Raw genomic sequence first — 14,970 nt, 5'->3', positions numbered from 1 at the left:
CATGATTATGAATTGAGGAAATTATTTTAAAATGTGACCTTCGGCTTGGCATAGCCTGGCTGACAGATGGAGGAAGGAGCCCCTCAGCCTAGGGAGGAGCAGTCCCATGGGAACCCAGCATTACGTGACAGAGAGGCCTCTGCTACTGAGTAAGAGGTCAGCTGTACCCTAAAGCCAAGGTAGTAGCTAGAGAAAAATGTTTCTGAAGAAGCTGGGAAAAATCTAATTCCCCAATTATCTTTTTAAAATCAGAGGGAAGGACTTCCCAAGGCATGTGACTGCATGGGTCACCTAAGAACACCAAAGTGCTCCTCTCATCAAAAGACCCTGGGATGCAACTGGCACTTACACACATCTCAGGAGAGGGAAAGCGAAGTACACAAGGTGCCACTGCTACCCCTCTGCTCTGCTAGCTCAGCCTGCCTCCTGCAGCTCTGGCCAGCCTACAGCTGGGGCAGGACGTGTTCATGAAGAAGAACGAAGGCTTTTGAGGGGAGGAAGGTCAGAAGAGAATGTTTATGGCTGAGTTGTCTCAGGAGGTACACTTAGTTTGGATAGATGCTAAATGTTCTCCAAAATGCAGATTTAGTCAGCAGAGGACCTCAAGCAAACTGGGGTGAGCATCAAAGCTGTATCAGGCAGACTATGAGACTGCATTTCCTTCACAGGAAGAGTCAAGCACATGCCACTTAAATGCAATAGCAGCCACTCAGCTCCAAACACCAGATATTTTGGGGTGCAGGCCCAGGAAATGGATGCCACAGCCTTCTTAATGTTTCCTTGCTTGTCTAGAAGATGCCTGAACTTTACATTCATCTTGCAGAGACTGCTTGCATGTGTGTGAGTATCCAGGTCAAAGCACCTTCTGCTTTTTTTATCTGAAGTATGTCAGGTTTCCAGAAGCTGTTAATGATTTAAATAAATCCCAGAGTCAGATGTCTGTTCCAAACTTTGTGAACTAATATCAACTGACACTTGACTTGGAAAAAACCCCCAACTACTCACATCTTCATTAGATAGATGAGGACAAAATTATGATCAATTATTTTCCCTCAGATGCATCTCTCTTGTGAAAAACTAAATCAATCTCTTCATTTAGCAAATGAGATGCAACAAAGCATAGAGTACAAGGGCTCCAGTGGGCAGGAGTGCAGGCAGAGCCCGCTGTGCCCTGGGGATGAGCACTGCACAAAGATCTCTGCCAGTCAATAACTCAAGAGCCCTCTGAGAGCCATCTCAAGGGACAGAGCCTACTTTGACCACTGCCAGACCTTTTGGAACAGAAAGGGCCAAATGGATCCCCAGGATGACAGAACAGAGCTCTCCTACACAAAGATAAGGGGTCTTTTTGTGCCTCAGTGCCCTTTTTTGTAATTCAAGGCCAACACCAGACACCACCAGGGAGGGTCTGTGAGACCTGCTAAGGGTGTAAATCTGATTTCACCACAGAGTATTCATCTCAATTTATCCAAACTATGGATGTAGCCAGAGGTCTCACAACATCCTTTCCCTGCACTACAGATAGAAAGAACTAAAATAAAGAGCAACTCATTACCATCTCACAGCTCCTTTGCCTCTCTCTTTAAACCATGATAATGTATGATAGCTCAGATCTTCTCACACCCAGTCCCAGGACTTCATGCATGTAATGTTGCTAAAGGGCTGGGGGAGCCTAGCAATGAGACAGATACAGGAAGGTAATCAAAGCAACCAAATTACTGCTCCTGTAATAGCGAAAATAAAGAATTTGGATGGCCAGGATATTTCCATGGTACTTACTGAATGCCAGGAAAGCACAGCTTTGACTCAACTAAACCTATTTTTCAAATAATGAAGCTTAGGGCAAACAAGATGTGACTTCAATATGTTAAAAGTGAAGATTATTGCTCTATTATGGTATATCAAATGCAAAACTAAGTAGCAGTCAGGACTGCTGCATAATCGATCCTACACAGCCTGGTCACTATAACACCCATGTCATCCACAAGTTCAGGTGGTCTTGTAACAATTGTGTCATTAAAATATGTTTCTATGAAAGTTTAAATATCACGCTTTAATCTGAAATAGTCTCTGTGGGTACAAGTAACAGAGAATTATCCTAGAAAGACAGAAAGATAAAAGGAAAAGGTTTTTCTCTGTTCCTGTTGTGTACTGAGTATAGGCATTCTGCAATCTGTTTGCAGTGTATTTTTCCGTTCCCTTGTAGAGTTAGTCCTGGATGTGCACAAGAAATGGAGCTGCCATCCAGCAGGAAGTGTTGACCTATTGCAAACTGCTGCAGAATCAGAATGGGAAGCTGAAAAGTTTGTGCCATGAAAAATTCCAAAAATTTACTGCATAGAAATGTCAAAACAAAATGTGTTTGCTGGGAATGAAACAATCCAACTTGTTGGCATGACATTTCTCATTTTAAAATACCACATCAAACTGATATTTCAGAAAGACCAATACCATTTCATTTTGAAATGCTAGCTTGTAGCAGCATTTTTCATTCTGATTTTCCCAGATTTTTTTTAAAAAAACATCCAATTCATTTAAAGTTGCAATTGTCACTGAAACATTTTTCTTTTCTTCTGCAGAGCTGGCCCTGCAAAACATGATGACCTCCTCTCATTAGCTTGCTTTTCTTGCTGTTTATGTGAAAAGTCCACGTAGCAGAGGAAGAAATAAAAACAATCCTAGAACCTGGAAACCAGTGAAACCTTAAGAAGTGTTAACTGTGTGACACTCACAATTATATTCATTATATTTTCTGAACTGACTAATATTCGAGTAATCATTGTTGATTTTACCATGCTGTGAAACAGATATTATTTTCCTGCCTAAAGACAGGCATGCAACTGCATTTGAAAGAGATGCACATAATGACAAGCTTCCTTTGCACATACAAATCAGTCTCCCCAGGCTGGGCCTTTTATATGCACAGCTACCTGGCTTGAATGTGTAACCACAAGGGTTAAGAATGTACAGTCAAGCGGAAGCAAGCACACCATTGCCTATTAAATTTTTTCACAGCAACAGTGGAGAAGCAAGTGATTGTTATCTTCCCTGTTTTATAGATGGGAACAGTGAGAGAACTTACTGACATGCCCAAAATCACAAAGGGAGGCTGAAGGAAAGGCAGGTTTTGTAGCTGTGTCTTCAGAGTCTTGCTCCAGAAACTCTGCTGCAACAAGGCACATGAGCCTACTCTTAGCTCTGATGTTTCCTGGGCTGTGATTTTGAGAACACCAATTCATACAGCTTTTTCTCATCTCAGTGAGATGGAAAAAAACGAGATCGTCCTCATTAAATTCTCACTAGTTTAATGGGCAATCTAATACTGAGAGAATGCAGACTACGAAGTTATAAATACCACTGCGATTCAGTGCATTCTGAAAGAGAAAAGGCTGAAAGATGAGAGGAAATTATAGTTCTCTTTGTCTTTGAGCTGCGCAGATGAGCAGCGTGTGGGGTTCCTGGCAGTAAGTGGTCAGCAGAGGCTGGCACAGAGATGAGTGGTCCACACTGTACTGTGGCTCCTGCACCAATCCCTGCTGCTGCCCAGGGCTTCCACCTAAGTCAGGTGGAGTTACCAAGGTTTAACAACATGCTGTCTAAGGAAAGGGTCTGTCAGAACAGGTAAATCCTCCAACAGAGCTTTAGCAAACTTAAGAAATTACCTTGAAGCTGACCCAGAGGCTTCTCTCCATCCAGCATCATGGGGATTCACAACACATCTTACCTGTGCCTTTGGTACTGTGCCCTTGCTGCTGTTACAAGGATTTAAGCTCAGGATGGGGAGCTCTTGGTCTTCAGACTTGTGTGACTCCAGGCAGCTCTGTCTTTGCCTGATCATCCCAGTCTGATAGAGTGACTCCTCAGGAATCCTGTGGGAACAGCGTTTAAACAACATCCATACTCTCCCAGGCCCACGGAGTACTCAAAGGAGGCTCAGTGGGGTAAGGTCACACCATTTCACCTTCACAAAATGGGAGTGGCAAGATCTATTACAACACGGAACCACTGAGAGCAGTACACGGACAGGGACGCTGCAGAAGCAGCGCTCGGAGATGGATGGCTGACCTTTACAAGAGGAAAAAATAAATAACAGTGCACAAGGCAAACAGAGGAGCAAGGAATAGACTTTGAGCAGGCTGAAGGTCAGCCTTCAGCTTACAAGAGTGAGGAACTTTATAACACACTGTCACAGAGCCCTGGCGTTCCCTGTAAATGCTGCTGTGTAATGCCACATACAGCAAAAAACCCCCAAGAAAACAGCTATAAATCACCATTTTCACACAGTGATTCTGCACTTAGCCATTGCACCAGCAGGGTGCCTGGCAGTACCTCCAGAACTTTTCCACCCTTTCTGAGGATGGCTCCTGATAGGAGAATGAATGCAACGGTTTCTAGAATAATTTTGGTAACTAAAAAATATCTGTGCAAAAGCAACTGTGGAAGTGGATATTAAGCAAAGCAAGGCAGAGCTATCTGAATACAAGTCATAAAATCCTAGAGTGGATGGTTTCACAACAGGGAAGCCTTGAGTACCACAGAACAGTGTGAAAGGACTGGAAATTAGGTGCTTCTTTAGTAAGCAAGAGTCATTAAGTACTGAAACAGCCCAGCAGAGGCTATGGTGGATTTTCTGCCTTGGGATACTTTTGAGAGGAAAACTAGCTATTTCCCTATGCAACCTGTCCCACAGCATGGGCAGGAGGACATCTAATGAATCCCTGAGAGTAAATGGGAATAACTGGTGTCTTGTCCCTCATCAATCCCACAGCAAAGAGCTGCAAGGTCTATAAGATTGTTTAGAGAAAGCAGGATCACAAATCACAGGATCATAGAATATCCTGACTTGGAAGGGACCCACAAGGATACTCGAAGACCAACTCCTGGCCCTGCAGCATGGCACACTGTATTTGAAGCCAGCACAAAATTTACTTTGCCCTTCTGTGAAGCCCAAGGGAGGGGGTGCCTGAGTCTCTGGGGCAGGGGGACATGGGGGGACTGGAGATGAAGAGGGAAGCTCTGTGGGGCAGGAGGGATGGGGCATGCCAGTGGCCTGCTAGAGACAGGTGGAGATGGCACATCCATACCGAAGTTCGGGATAAACGTTTTCCAGGTACCACTTGAAGCTGTGGCATTTCAACTTCTTCCGCAGCTCCACTCTGCTCTGGACACTGTAGGAAGAAAATATCATAGAGATGCAATGGAAATGAGTTAAGTGAGACCCAACACACCAAAAAGGGAGGCTGATAGAAATCCAACAGATATGCACAGACGGCAAACACAAGAGCATCAGCAGCTCTATTTTCTGCTTTCTTCTGCATGAGCTTGAGAGGTTGTTTGATCCCCATCTCTTTGGAGGTCTCACTTGGTAAAATGGCATGACGACATATTGCCATTTTAACAAGGAGTCTGAAGTTGGGCACATAAATAGATCAACAGAAAAGTGCAGTCACTTAAAAATTATCAGTAAAAAAATGTATGCTGTCTACTATATGCAATAAGCATTACTTTACTATATTAACGTACAAGGAAATTAATATATGCTATTCACTATACTAAGTTACTCTTAGTTTACAGGACTACAGGAGGCCTTGATTCCAAGAGCACCTAAACACATTTTTAAGTCAGCAGAAGTTAATCTCATGGTGAAATACTTTTTTCTTTCATTAATCATGACAAAATTTCTGCTGAGGGATTAGGCAGTACAGTGACATTTTCCAAACTCCAGCTCCTCCCTAGGCCAGCCTGTGAAGCTGTTATGAGCTGGCATTTACAGAGTACTTGGAAGCCTCCAGTACCTTCCTTTTGCATAGGATAACTTCTCCACACCCTCCTATAAAAAGCAGGACAGAGACGTTACTTCATTTGGTGCCAATAAATGGGAGTAGGATAATAATTCAGTGAAAACAGGTTAGTCAGCAGGACTTTAATTTATTTATTCTGGAGACTGAAGATTAGCTACAAGGAATATGGGTTTGGATTTGGAACCACCTGTGGTCCACAGGAAACTTTCTAAGGCAAGGAGGACCATATGAAAATGAGAAATATAACACAAATATTTACAGTCCTCCTGACAGGGAGGTGTTTCTGACTGTTCACAGAATGAATGGCAAACTCCCTGCATACAAAGGACTTGCTCCTTTCCAATAAAGCATTAGCAGGCCAAAAAATTGATGATTTTCCTTCTCCTCAGCTGACAACAACACCTCTGAACTCTCCCACCAAACTCCCCTCTGGGACCAGAAGTATTTGTACCTAATGCCAAGGGTGGGACACAGGCAAAGGTTTTCCCCCACCTGGGTTTGGCTCACTCTCTGGGATAAACCAGCACAGCATATAAACTGGCTGTTTATAGGTCTCATTGCTGTGCTCATAGCATCTGCCTACCATTAGCATTTAATTGAGCGTTACTACAGAAACAACGCAGGCGGGTTTCCGCAGCAGAGAGACGTCACCGTGAACACCCCACTGCAGCAGGCAGGGCACAGGAAGGGCACAGGCAGGGCACAGGCAGAGCAAGATCCTTACTTTCCATAAGGCCTCCCCTGGGCTGCGGGACGAGCTGCGTAGTAGTACTGCTTGAACTCATCCATCCACACCTCCGCAGTGCGCTTGGTGTTTCTGAAGGAGGCAGCAAAAGACAGATGAAACCAAGGAAGCCTCCAAGGTAACATTTTCCAAAATGTATTAACTGATCCATCCTGCTCTCCTCCTACCCTCAACTCGGTCTTTGGCATCACCCAAATCACCTTTGAGACAGCCCACTCCTTACTACTAGAGAAGGTACTCCTCCTCCTCATTACTCCGGGGACCAAACTCATCAGGCCAAATAAAGCTTGGGTGAAGAATTCACCATTTCAAACTCAGTTGGATTATTTGTATCCACCATACTTGGAACTGAAGGTTCTTTTAAGCATCATCTCTCCCAGGCAGGAGTGCCTGGTGTTTTATTTAGTGGCTTGGATGGAGCTCAGAAAAGTGGTGAAAAATTTGCCAAAGATTTGCAAATATTTCCTTTGAGTCAATCCTGTATAGACTCTCCTGCATCGCACTCCTGGATTTCACTGAGGCAAACCTCAGCATTCAAAACTTAAGAGGAACCACCCCACCACAGTGTATAAATATCGGTCTTTCACATCAGCCAGGTGTCTGCAGGTTTATGAACCTCAGCAAGTCTTCTGTTGACTTGAGATGGCTCTAACTCTTCTCGCAAATATCTTTGTTGCTCCATGCCTATCTGCCTATCTCTGCCCAGGCCAGGGGAGTCCTCCAATCTCCTGTTCCAAGGCAGGCCGGTGCCTCTACATCACTAAACTGCACGTGCCGTGGGCAGGCTCTGGATCCAGCCAAGTCCCAGGAGGCCAGAAAAGGAGACAGTCAGCATGTGAAGCCAGCACTACAATGGAGTCCAAGCTCACTCTGAAGTAGGGGTTGTGTGGAAAAAAAATCAGGATCTGGCAGAAGGGTGGAGATATTTTTTGCTAACATCTCTATTTAAACAGAAGTACTACATAGCATCAGGGTGCCAGAAGCTGCTTCTCCTCTGTGTCTATATACTATAATATTAAGTTTAAGGCTGATAGATATCATAGGGTTAACAACATCCAACCTCCTGATGCCTACAGGTATGTTTCTCCAGACTGCTTTGCAGTTCCTTGATGATTCATGGGCTTCTTCCCCTCTCTCTAAGGAAATAGTTTAAGTGCTCTTGTTCAAGAGATGACTGAATCAGTGTTTACATCTGTACCTAACCTTCCCCCAAGTGCAGGGTTCTTTTGTTTGGCATCCTGATCTCATCTGGATTTACAAGAAACACGGGGATAAATGATGAGGCTCACACCTACATGATACAGGCATCCCCTAGGTCCCCAGAGGCCTGTGCCAGAGAAGCAGCCAGAAGAGCTGTACCCATTCAAGCTCTCCTTGCTCCTCCTGCAGGTGATGCAATGCAGACACTACCTTTTCACTCAGGTTTGCACCGATGTCGACAGCAGAGATTTTGCCACATCCCAGCCTCTTCTGTACGAATCTTACTTCAGTACTAAAAGCAAGAGCCTTCCTCATGACTTTCAAAATAGTGCTCTCCTCCTTGATTCCAGCAATGCCCTGTGCCCCTCAACACCGGCTATTCAAGGTGACAAAGTCCCCCTTCCTGCCCCACACACTGCATGGCTGGAAATCATGAATTAGGTGTAACTGAGAAGTGTAATTTGCACTCCCCCAGCTCGTTGTCTCATGTAAAAGATAGGGAAGCTGCAGAGAGCCCGGGTCTTCACAAGTGCTGCTGGCTCTTTCTAACACTGGGAAGCCTGCACTAAAAGGAATGCCTGGTGTGTAAGCACTCACAACTGCAGGTTAGCTGAGAAACAACCCTGCATTTAGTATAAGTACCCCACGTGTTTGTCGTTTACTTAAGCAACAACATTCGGCCTCACAGTCTAAAAACAGAGAACATCCCTCCTGACCTCGCTAGCTGCTACCATCAACTTTCCCATGCCTATTCTCACTTCTGGATTGCCTTCTTCTTTGCCTGATGTTTTCAGGATCTTAGCCCATTTCAGCCAGCCATTTCAGTATCTCATTCAGCCTATGTTCCTGTGTTTGACGAGAGGTCCCCTTCAGCTGGGATGGCCTGGCAGTTCCTCCAGTGTACATGCCAGCAAGGTGCACCCCATTGCTGCCTCTGCTCAAGAGACAGCACCAGTCCAGAGGCACAGTCACCCACTCCAGCAAGGTGCTTGGCTCCCCTCTTGGAGAGACTTTGGGAACCAAATTTTCTGGTTCAGCTGAGCCATGCTGAACACGCAGCTAAGGTCACTGGGTACTGACAGACATTGCTGGCAGCCTGAGTGCAGGTCATTATAAATGTGTTCTGATGACTCAAGGTCTAAATCATTTGCTGTTCCAGTAGCTAGTGGTCAGAGATGTGCTGGGGCCATTCCTCCATTTCTGTGCTGATGGAAGGTACCATATAATTGTCCTATTTTTGTCATTTTCTCGACACTGTAGAAATCCTGCAGGACAGTTGTACTAACATGTATGTTCTTTGGCTCAGGAAATTTCTGCCCAAGGATATTTCAGAGTTTTCTAAACAAACTTTCCTCCCTGTCTTCTCTCCTCCTCCCTCCCTACAAGGCAGCTCCTCATTCTGTTTCACAAAAAAGAGCAAGTACAAACCACTTACTTAATGTATGTATTGGCATTTCCCTCTGGAAAGACGTATGGATGTTTCTTCCGGAAGACATGCCCAACACGGCTGCAGGGGATGATTTCCAGGCTCCCTCCGCACATCCACACACGGAAGGAGATTTCTACAAGAGAAGCAGCTTCAGCATTTTGTCTTTTTGTCCTAGAGCAGTCTGGATCCTAGTGTTAGCTCTCACTTCATCCCCTGCCACATTAAACTTGGCTAAATCAATTACCAGAGGGGCTCTCCTAGGCAAAACTGCCTTAAAAGTGCATTTCAAAGCTTCTTGCAAGCTTTTTGAAGTCAGTGCACTTGAAACCTGCCTCTAGCACAGCAGGTGCTATCACAATGGCAAGCATGAGACAGTAAGCAGGTCCCTTTCCATGCAGCCCCGCTTACATTGCAGAATTGTCTTGCCAGTTTTGCGCTCCCCTAATTACTTCTGCTCTGCCTATTTCAGAGTCACTTCCCTCCAAAGGGCTCTCAAGTTCACCACGAGAGGCTATGAAATCTCTTTATGAATGACTACAACTGTCATTTTCTTTATGAATCCAGCACTGATTTTGCAAACTGAACAGGGAGCTGTGCATCCATTGCCTGCCCCAAGATGGACTGGAGCTTACCCTGCCCAGGTACTATGCCATCGGTGCCAATGTGGTGGTACAATATGGCACACACCCTCACACAAGCAAAGGTCAGTGGCGGGAGGGATTATCTCAAAAGTCTGGATAAGCTGTCAGTATGGGAAATGACTCCCAGTCACTCCAAGCCACTCACTGGCTGGCCCATGGGGCCCTTCTCAAAGAAAATGAGCCTGTGGCACAACTGATACCAGAAGTTACAGAGCTCTTGGCAGGGAGCTGGGTGAGGTAGGATGGGTGAACAGAATGACTGATCTAATGGGCCCATCTGGTCCTAATGTTTATGAAGCTATGAATCTGCAGCTCTATTGTCAGGAAGTCATGCTCAGACGGAACCAGCATGGAGAAGAAATGAAATTAAAATGAAAAGGCTTCTGCGGGTCTTTGAATCCTACTTTATCGACTGTTGACAGTAAAGAGCTATAGGTAGCATGTATCTACTCCAAAACTAATAATTCATTTTCACCCCCCCATTTAACTACAAAATTAAGACAGGAGGACACCCATCATCTTTGCCAGCTTGTGCTCCCAGCAGTCCCCTCACATATGCCAAGGCAAGGATGACTTGTCCCCAGGTCGGATGCTGGCAAGACAAGCACCTGTGGCAGGCAGGCCAACTGGGCAGTGGGGACAGGACTCCTCCTCTTCCAACGGCAGGCACTGCTGGCCTACAAAGCTGCCATCCCTCCAAAAACAACTCACAGTTTCAGGGAGCAAAGGCGAATTGGAGTCTGGACCTCCAAAGCCTTCTCAGTACACATGGCTCAGCCCCAAGTTGCATGTTGCTGCAGGGGTGGAAGCCAGGTTAATGTTGCTCCCATCCCACTCCCAACACACCCGCCTGCTCCTGAGCTGATAGAAATGGGAGGCTGACACAGCTGCAAAGCCTTGGTGTGCGGGCCCAAAATTCAAGGCTTGATCCCATCCCTAACAGCTGGCCCTGGGAGCAGGGGCAAACAATGGCAGTGGTGGGAAAGCACAGCAGGGAGGAGTATTCCTTCCCAGAAATTCCCTGCCCTTCCCTTTACTGCTGTGTTTACACGCAAGAGCTGCAACAGCAGCTGGAGCCTCACCACTTTCCCCAGTGCTGGGTATTAACAGGTCAATCAAAGGCGCCTTTGTGCCATGTCCCGGTGCTGCATTGGGAGCAACCTTAATCACAGCTGCAGGGAAATGAGATTACGGTAGGATATGGCCACTCTAAGCTGCTGTGCTCAGTTCCCCTTGCATGTGGCTGTCGCTCTCATTTGTCCACGTGCCACAGCGCCGGCCACTCTGCTGGTGCTGCCGTGTAAATTAGAAGGGTGTCCAATAAAAGGGGACAACCAGACAAGAAGCTGTGGACTGGTCCACAGCGTGGCTACTGCCTCATGCCTTCCCCTCCTCTGGTCCTTCTGCTCAGCCTGAGAGAGGCTGAGCAGAAAGGGAAAGGCTTGCACCACTCAGTCTTTGCCTGGTCTTAATGTAAAACCTAATGAAGACGTGACCTCTGTGCACTGCAGTCTGGAATAAGGACACAGTGCTGGGGAGGCATGAGATGGTGAGGACTCTGAGTTCCCTGCTTCAGACTAGTTGCACCCTGCAGATCCTGCTCTAGGCCCAGCAGAAACAATTAAAGCACAGGTTTCCTCCAGCAGGGATGACCCACGGAGTCATCCATGGCAGCTAACAAACAGGGTATCCAGACAGGCAGCCAAGAGCTAAGTGCCTCAAGAGAAGGTAAACTGAGGCACCAGCTAAAGCATGGCACAGGGTCAACTCAGAGGAGCCAGGGTAGCAGGAAATGACAGTGTGCATCACTTGACCCTTGAGAGATGTTGCCAGTGCAAGTGGTCCCTTCAAGTGGCCCCAAGGAGGGATGTGAGCAATACGCATTGGGGTGCACTGGACTTGGCCTTCACTTGGTAAAATACCTTTAGCACTTCTTGCTGCCCTGCAATTCCTTTCTGCCATTACTCATCTAGAGGGAATTAAGTACATTTAAGAAGCAAAACACCTACAATGTCTTTCTTCCAACACAAAGAGACTCATTTTTGTTTTGCCTAAAGTCTCCAGCCCCCTCTAGTTGCACAGTCAATAACATTAAAAGCAGCAGTGATGCTCCTCAGGACCAGAGTCCTGCATCCCCTCAGGACTAAGCTACCAGGAAAAGCATGGTTCACTGCAAGCACCCAAAAAGAACAGATGCTTGGTCAGCTCCTGCTCTCCATCACCTGCCCAGAACTGACTGGGCCCAGGAGGGTCTCAGTTGCCCTTGCTTATGTACAAAGGAGAGATGGGACACACTGCCCTCGACTGCTGTGCCTGCAGGAGATGCAGCTGTGAGCCAGGCACGCTGCTGCTCTCAGGGCGATGGGCAAGAGAGGATCTGCCCTGCTACTATGCAGACCTGCATTTTTTTGTTGCAAAGTTGACCTGCCTGGCTTTCCTTTGTCACACCAACGTCCTGGCACACCCTGCAGCACAGACAGTGTACATTCAGCTGGGGCCAGCCTTCTGGGGCACAGTGAGGGAAATCTTGTGCTCTGCTCCATAGGATGGGCCATAACCACATGTAAGGAGCACAATGCCTGCCATTACAGGGCATTGGACAAGCTGCCAGGATGGAGCTTCCCCCAAGAGCAGGCTGTCCTGTCACTGTTCATCTCCCAGGAGCGGCTCGGGCTGGCTGCTGTCAGAGGCGAATGACAAGCGGCAACAGCAGGTCAGACACAGCGTGACAGTCCTTCTTCCCCCCTCTTCCTGTCTAGTTCCTTTCTTTGTTTGGGCCATTGATCCAGCGGGGGAGGCAGGAGGGCTGTCACTCCTCTCTTTGGTTTCCTTAGAGCCACCCCACTCAGACACTCTGGGTTAGTCTGGTGGCAAGATACCCACCCACAGAGAGAAAGCATGAGTGAGTGAGATCTTACTGCACAATAGGATATAACTAAATAAAATATATCTAGGGAGACAAGGCATGTGAAGCAAACAACAGTGCCAGGCAGCAAATGGATTACTGCAAGGTGGCAGCATCTGTTCCCTTGGATGACTGACAGCATTGCTGTATGTGTTAAGACACAAGATCCTTCCTTCCTGGCTAGCCATACTCCCCAGGGGTGCAAGCTATTAAAGCCAGGTTCTGATCTGTCTCACTGACATCGAATGCCTCCCTCTTCTTTCCTGGATACAGTGTATTGCTCTAATCTACAGCATTGCTACAGCTTCAAAGAGAGAACAGCCCAACCCGATCCAGCTCCACCTGACAAGGAGGACAAGGGACAGGCTGTTACCTCTTTCATGTGCCCTCTCAAGTTTGCATGCAGGAGATTTCTTAATGTCCATCCTGTCCCGTGACAAGGGGCAGAGGTGACTGAATTTAGGTCAGCTCTTAACCTATTATTTTGGTGCAGGAAAAGTGACTGTCATGGAGAGCCTGGCAGCACTCAGCCAGTCAGTGACACAGGAATGGATAAGCAGTTGTGTTACTTTGCCACCTATTTGCAGCATGCCGAGGTAGCTACTGTTCCAGGTACTCTGCAAATTCAAGGAGGCACTGATGCCTCAGTTCACAGCTTTGAAATGCTGTTGGCAATGGAATAAGACATATCTTTGCTTTATTAAGGGGAAAATAAGATCAGGAAAGAATACGAGGGTAACACCAAAGCTGAAAGCTCTGTGGTTTAGGGTATTTACCTACAGAACATCAAAGCAGCATGGAAGACAGGTAGTCCCACGTCCCAGCAATTGTTCAATTCCCATCATTCCCATCAACAATATGGTTGTTGGATTCCTTACATTACTGAGACCATAACCTATGAATGTCAGTGAGGGAAACCATCCAGAGCATTCAAAGTAAAGTCCAAAATGACCTTGTATCCATCTGGCATGACTCAGAAAGAGAAACCAACACAGCAAGGCAGAGAATGAAGAAGAATGACTCACCAAAGTTCTCCCCACCCCAGATGTCCATGGCACTGTCATATTTCCCCAGGTGGTTGAACCAGGCTTTGTCGATCACAAACAGCCCTCCAGCAATGATGGGTGTCCTGTAAAATGGGTAAGGAAGAGAGGACACACTTTCAAACACTGGATGCACAGAAGCAGCCCTTCCCTTTGCCTCCTTTTCCATCATTGGGACATTACCTATGTACTTCCTTCTCACAAAGAAAAAAAAAAAGGACAATGTACTTCAAAATGCATCTGAGCCCTTCTTTCAGCTGCCTTGGTATTTTGCTGTCAGTCAGAAACTGCCTGGCACTTAATGACAGCCTAATGCACCCGTTAGTACAACTCCTACAAACCCAAAGTTCACAGCCCTGATTGTAGGCTTCAGCATCCAAAATGCACTTAGCACTTGGGGGGTTATTCACTCAGACCAGCTTTTTGCCTGGAGCCAGCCTATTAAGAGCACCATTCCACCGGGGAGAGGAAGGCAGAGCCAATTCAGAAAGGCTTTTTAAAAGCCATCACTAGCTGTGTGATCTTTATTTCAAAACAGGATTATTTTTCAGACTTTGGATTAGCTAAGAAAACTGCACAGAGAAGGTCCATGGAGGAGGGGAGGGCAGACCCAGAAGATAGCTTGAGGAGAATTGCTGTTTTCTGGCACAAGTCTCCTCCATGCCTCACAGCCCAGCGCTTCATGGCTGGGGCTGCAGACACCAGCACCAGGCTTGCTGCCAGGAGAGATTTTCAGCAGAGTGAAGAACTCCCTCCACCCCACAGCATGAGGACAGATGGCATCTCTCCTGTTCAGTTTTGCTCTCTCTCCTGCACCCCCTATTTCTGAGGAGTCTCCAGTGAGGTTCAGAAGAGCAGTGCTGATCTGGAAAGACTTGGCCTAGACATCATGGGCCAAGGCTTTATTTTTAAGTGACAGCTGAGCTGAAAGGAGCAGTAGCCTACAGCACTGGGCTTTTTCCCTAACCACAACACCAAACCCTAACCATTACCAAAACACCAATAACCACAAATATATCCCTTCTACCTTTGTGGCACTCTCAGGCTTCAGTGCTGGGGGTGAAGCTGTACTGCAAAACCCAGGCTACCCAGAAGCTTGCTATAGGTATTAGAAGTTCAGAGGTGTCCTGGAAGAAGCAACACACCGCTATGGTGCATGGGGACACACATCAGGTCAGAGGAGAAGCCTGTCCTGCCCCACAGGTG

The 14,970-nt window shown here is 46.7% G+C and overlaps 1 protein-coding gene across 1 annotated transcript in view; it reads right to left on the bottom strand.

Moving 5' to 3' along the window:
- Nucleotides 1-14,970, bottom strand: part of GALNT14 (polypeptide N-acetylgalactosaminyltransferase 14) — a 96,065-nt gene that overhangs the window by 5,306 nt on the left and 75,789 nt on the right. Inside the window, exons 9-13 of the mRNA XM_051783590.1 lie at nt 13,747-13,850; nt 9,182-9,308; nt 6,526-6,618; nt 5,085-5,168; nt 3,725-3,869 (exon numbers count right to left, since the gene is read on the bottom strand). Of these exons, the coding sequence (XP_051639550.1) occupies nt 3,725-3,869; nt 5,085-5,168; nt 6,526-6,618; nt 9,182-9,308; nt 13,747-13,850 (553 nt within the window). The remainder of the gene's footprint in view (nt 1-3,724; nt 3,870-5,084; nt 5,169-6,525; nt 6,619-9,181; nt 9,309-13,746; nt 13,851-14,970) is intronic.

Source organism: Manacus candei, unplaced genomic scaffold (genome assembly GCF_025592945.1).
Source record: "Manacus candei isolate 608988 ecotype Guabito, Panama unplaced genomic scaffold, ASM2559294v1 h1tg000017l, whole genome shotgun sequence".
In the NCBI taxonomy this organism is placed as follows: domain Eukaryota; kingdom Metazoa; phylum Chordata; class Aves; order Passeriformes; family Pipridae; genus Manacus; species Manacus candei.
The sequence above is the reverse complement of the archived record's forward strand: the minus strand, read 5'-3'. Positions and strand labels throughout refer to the sequence as shown.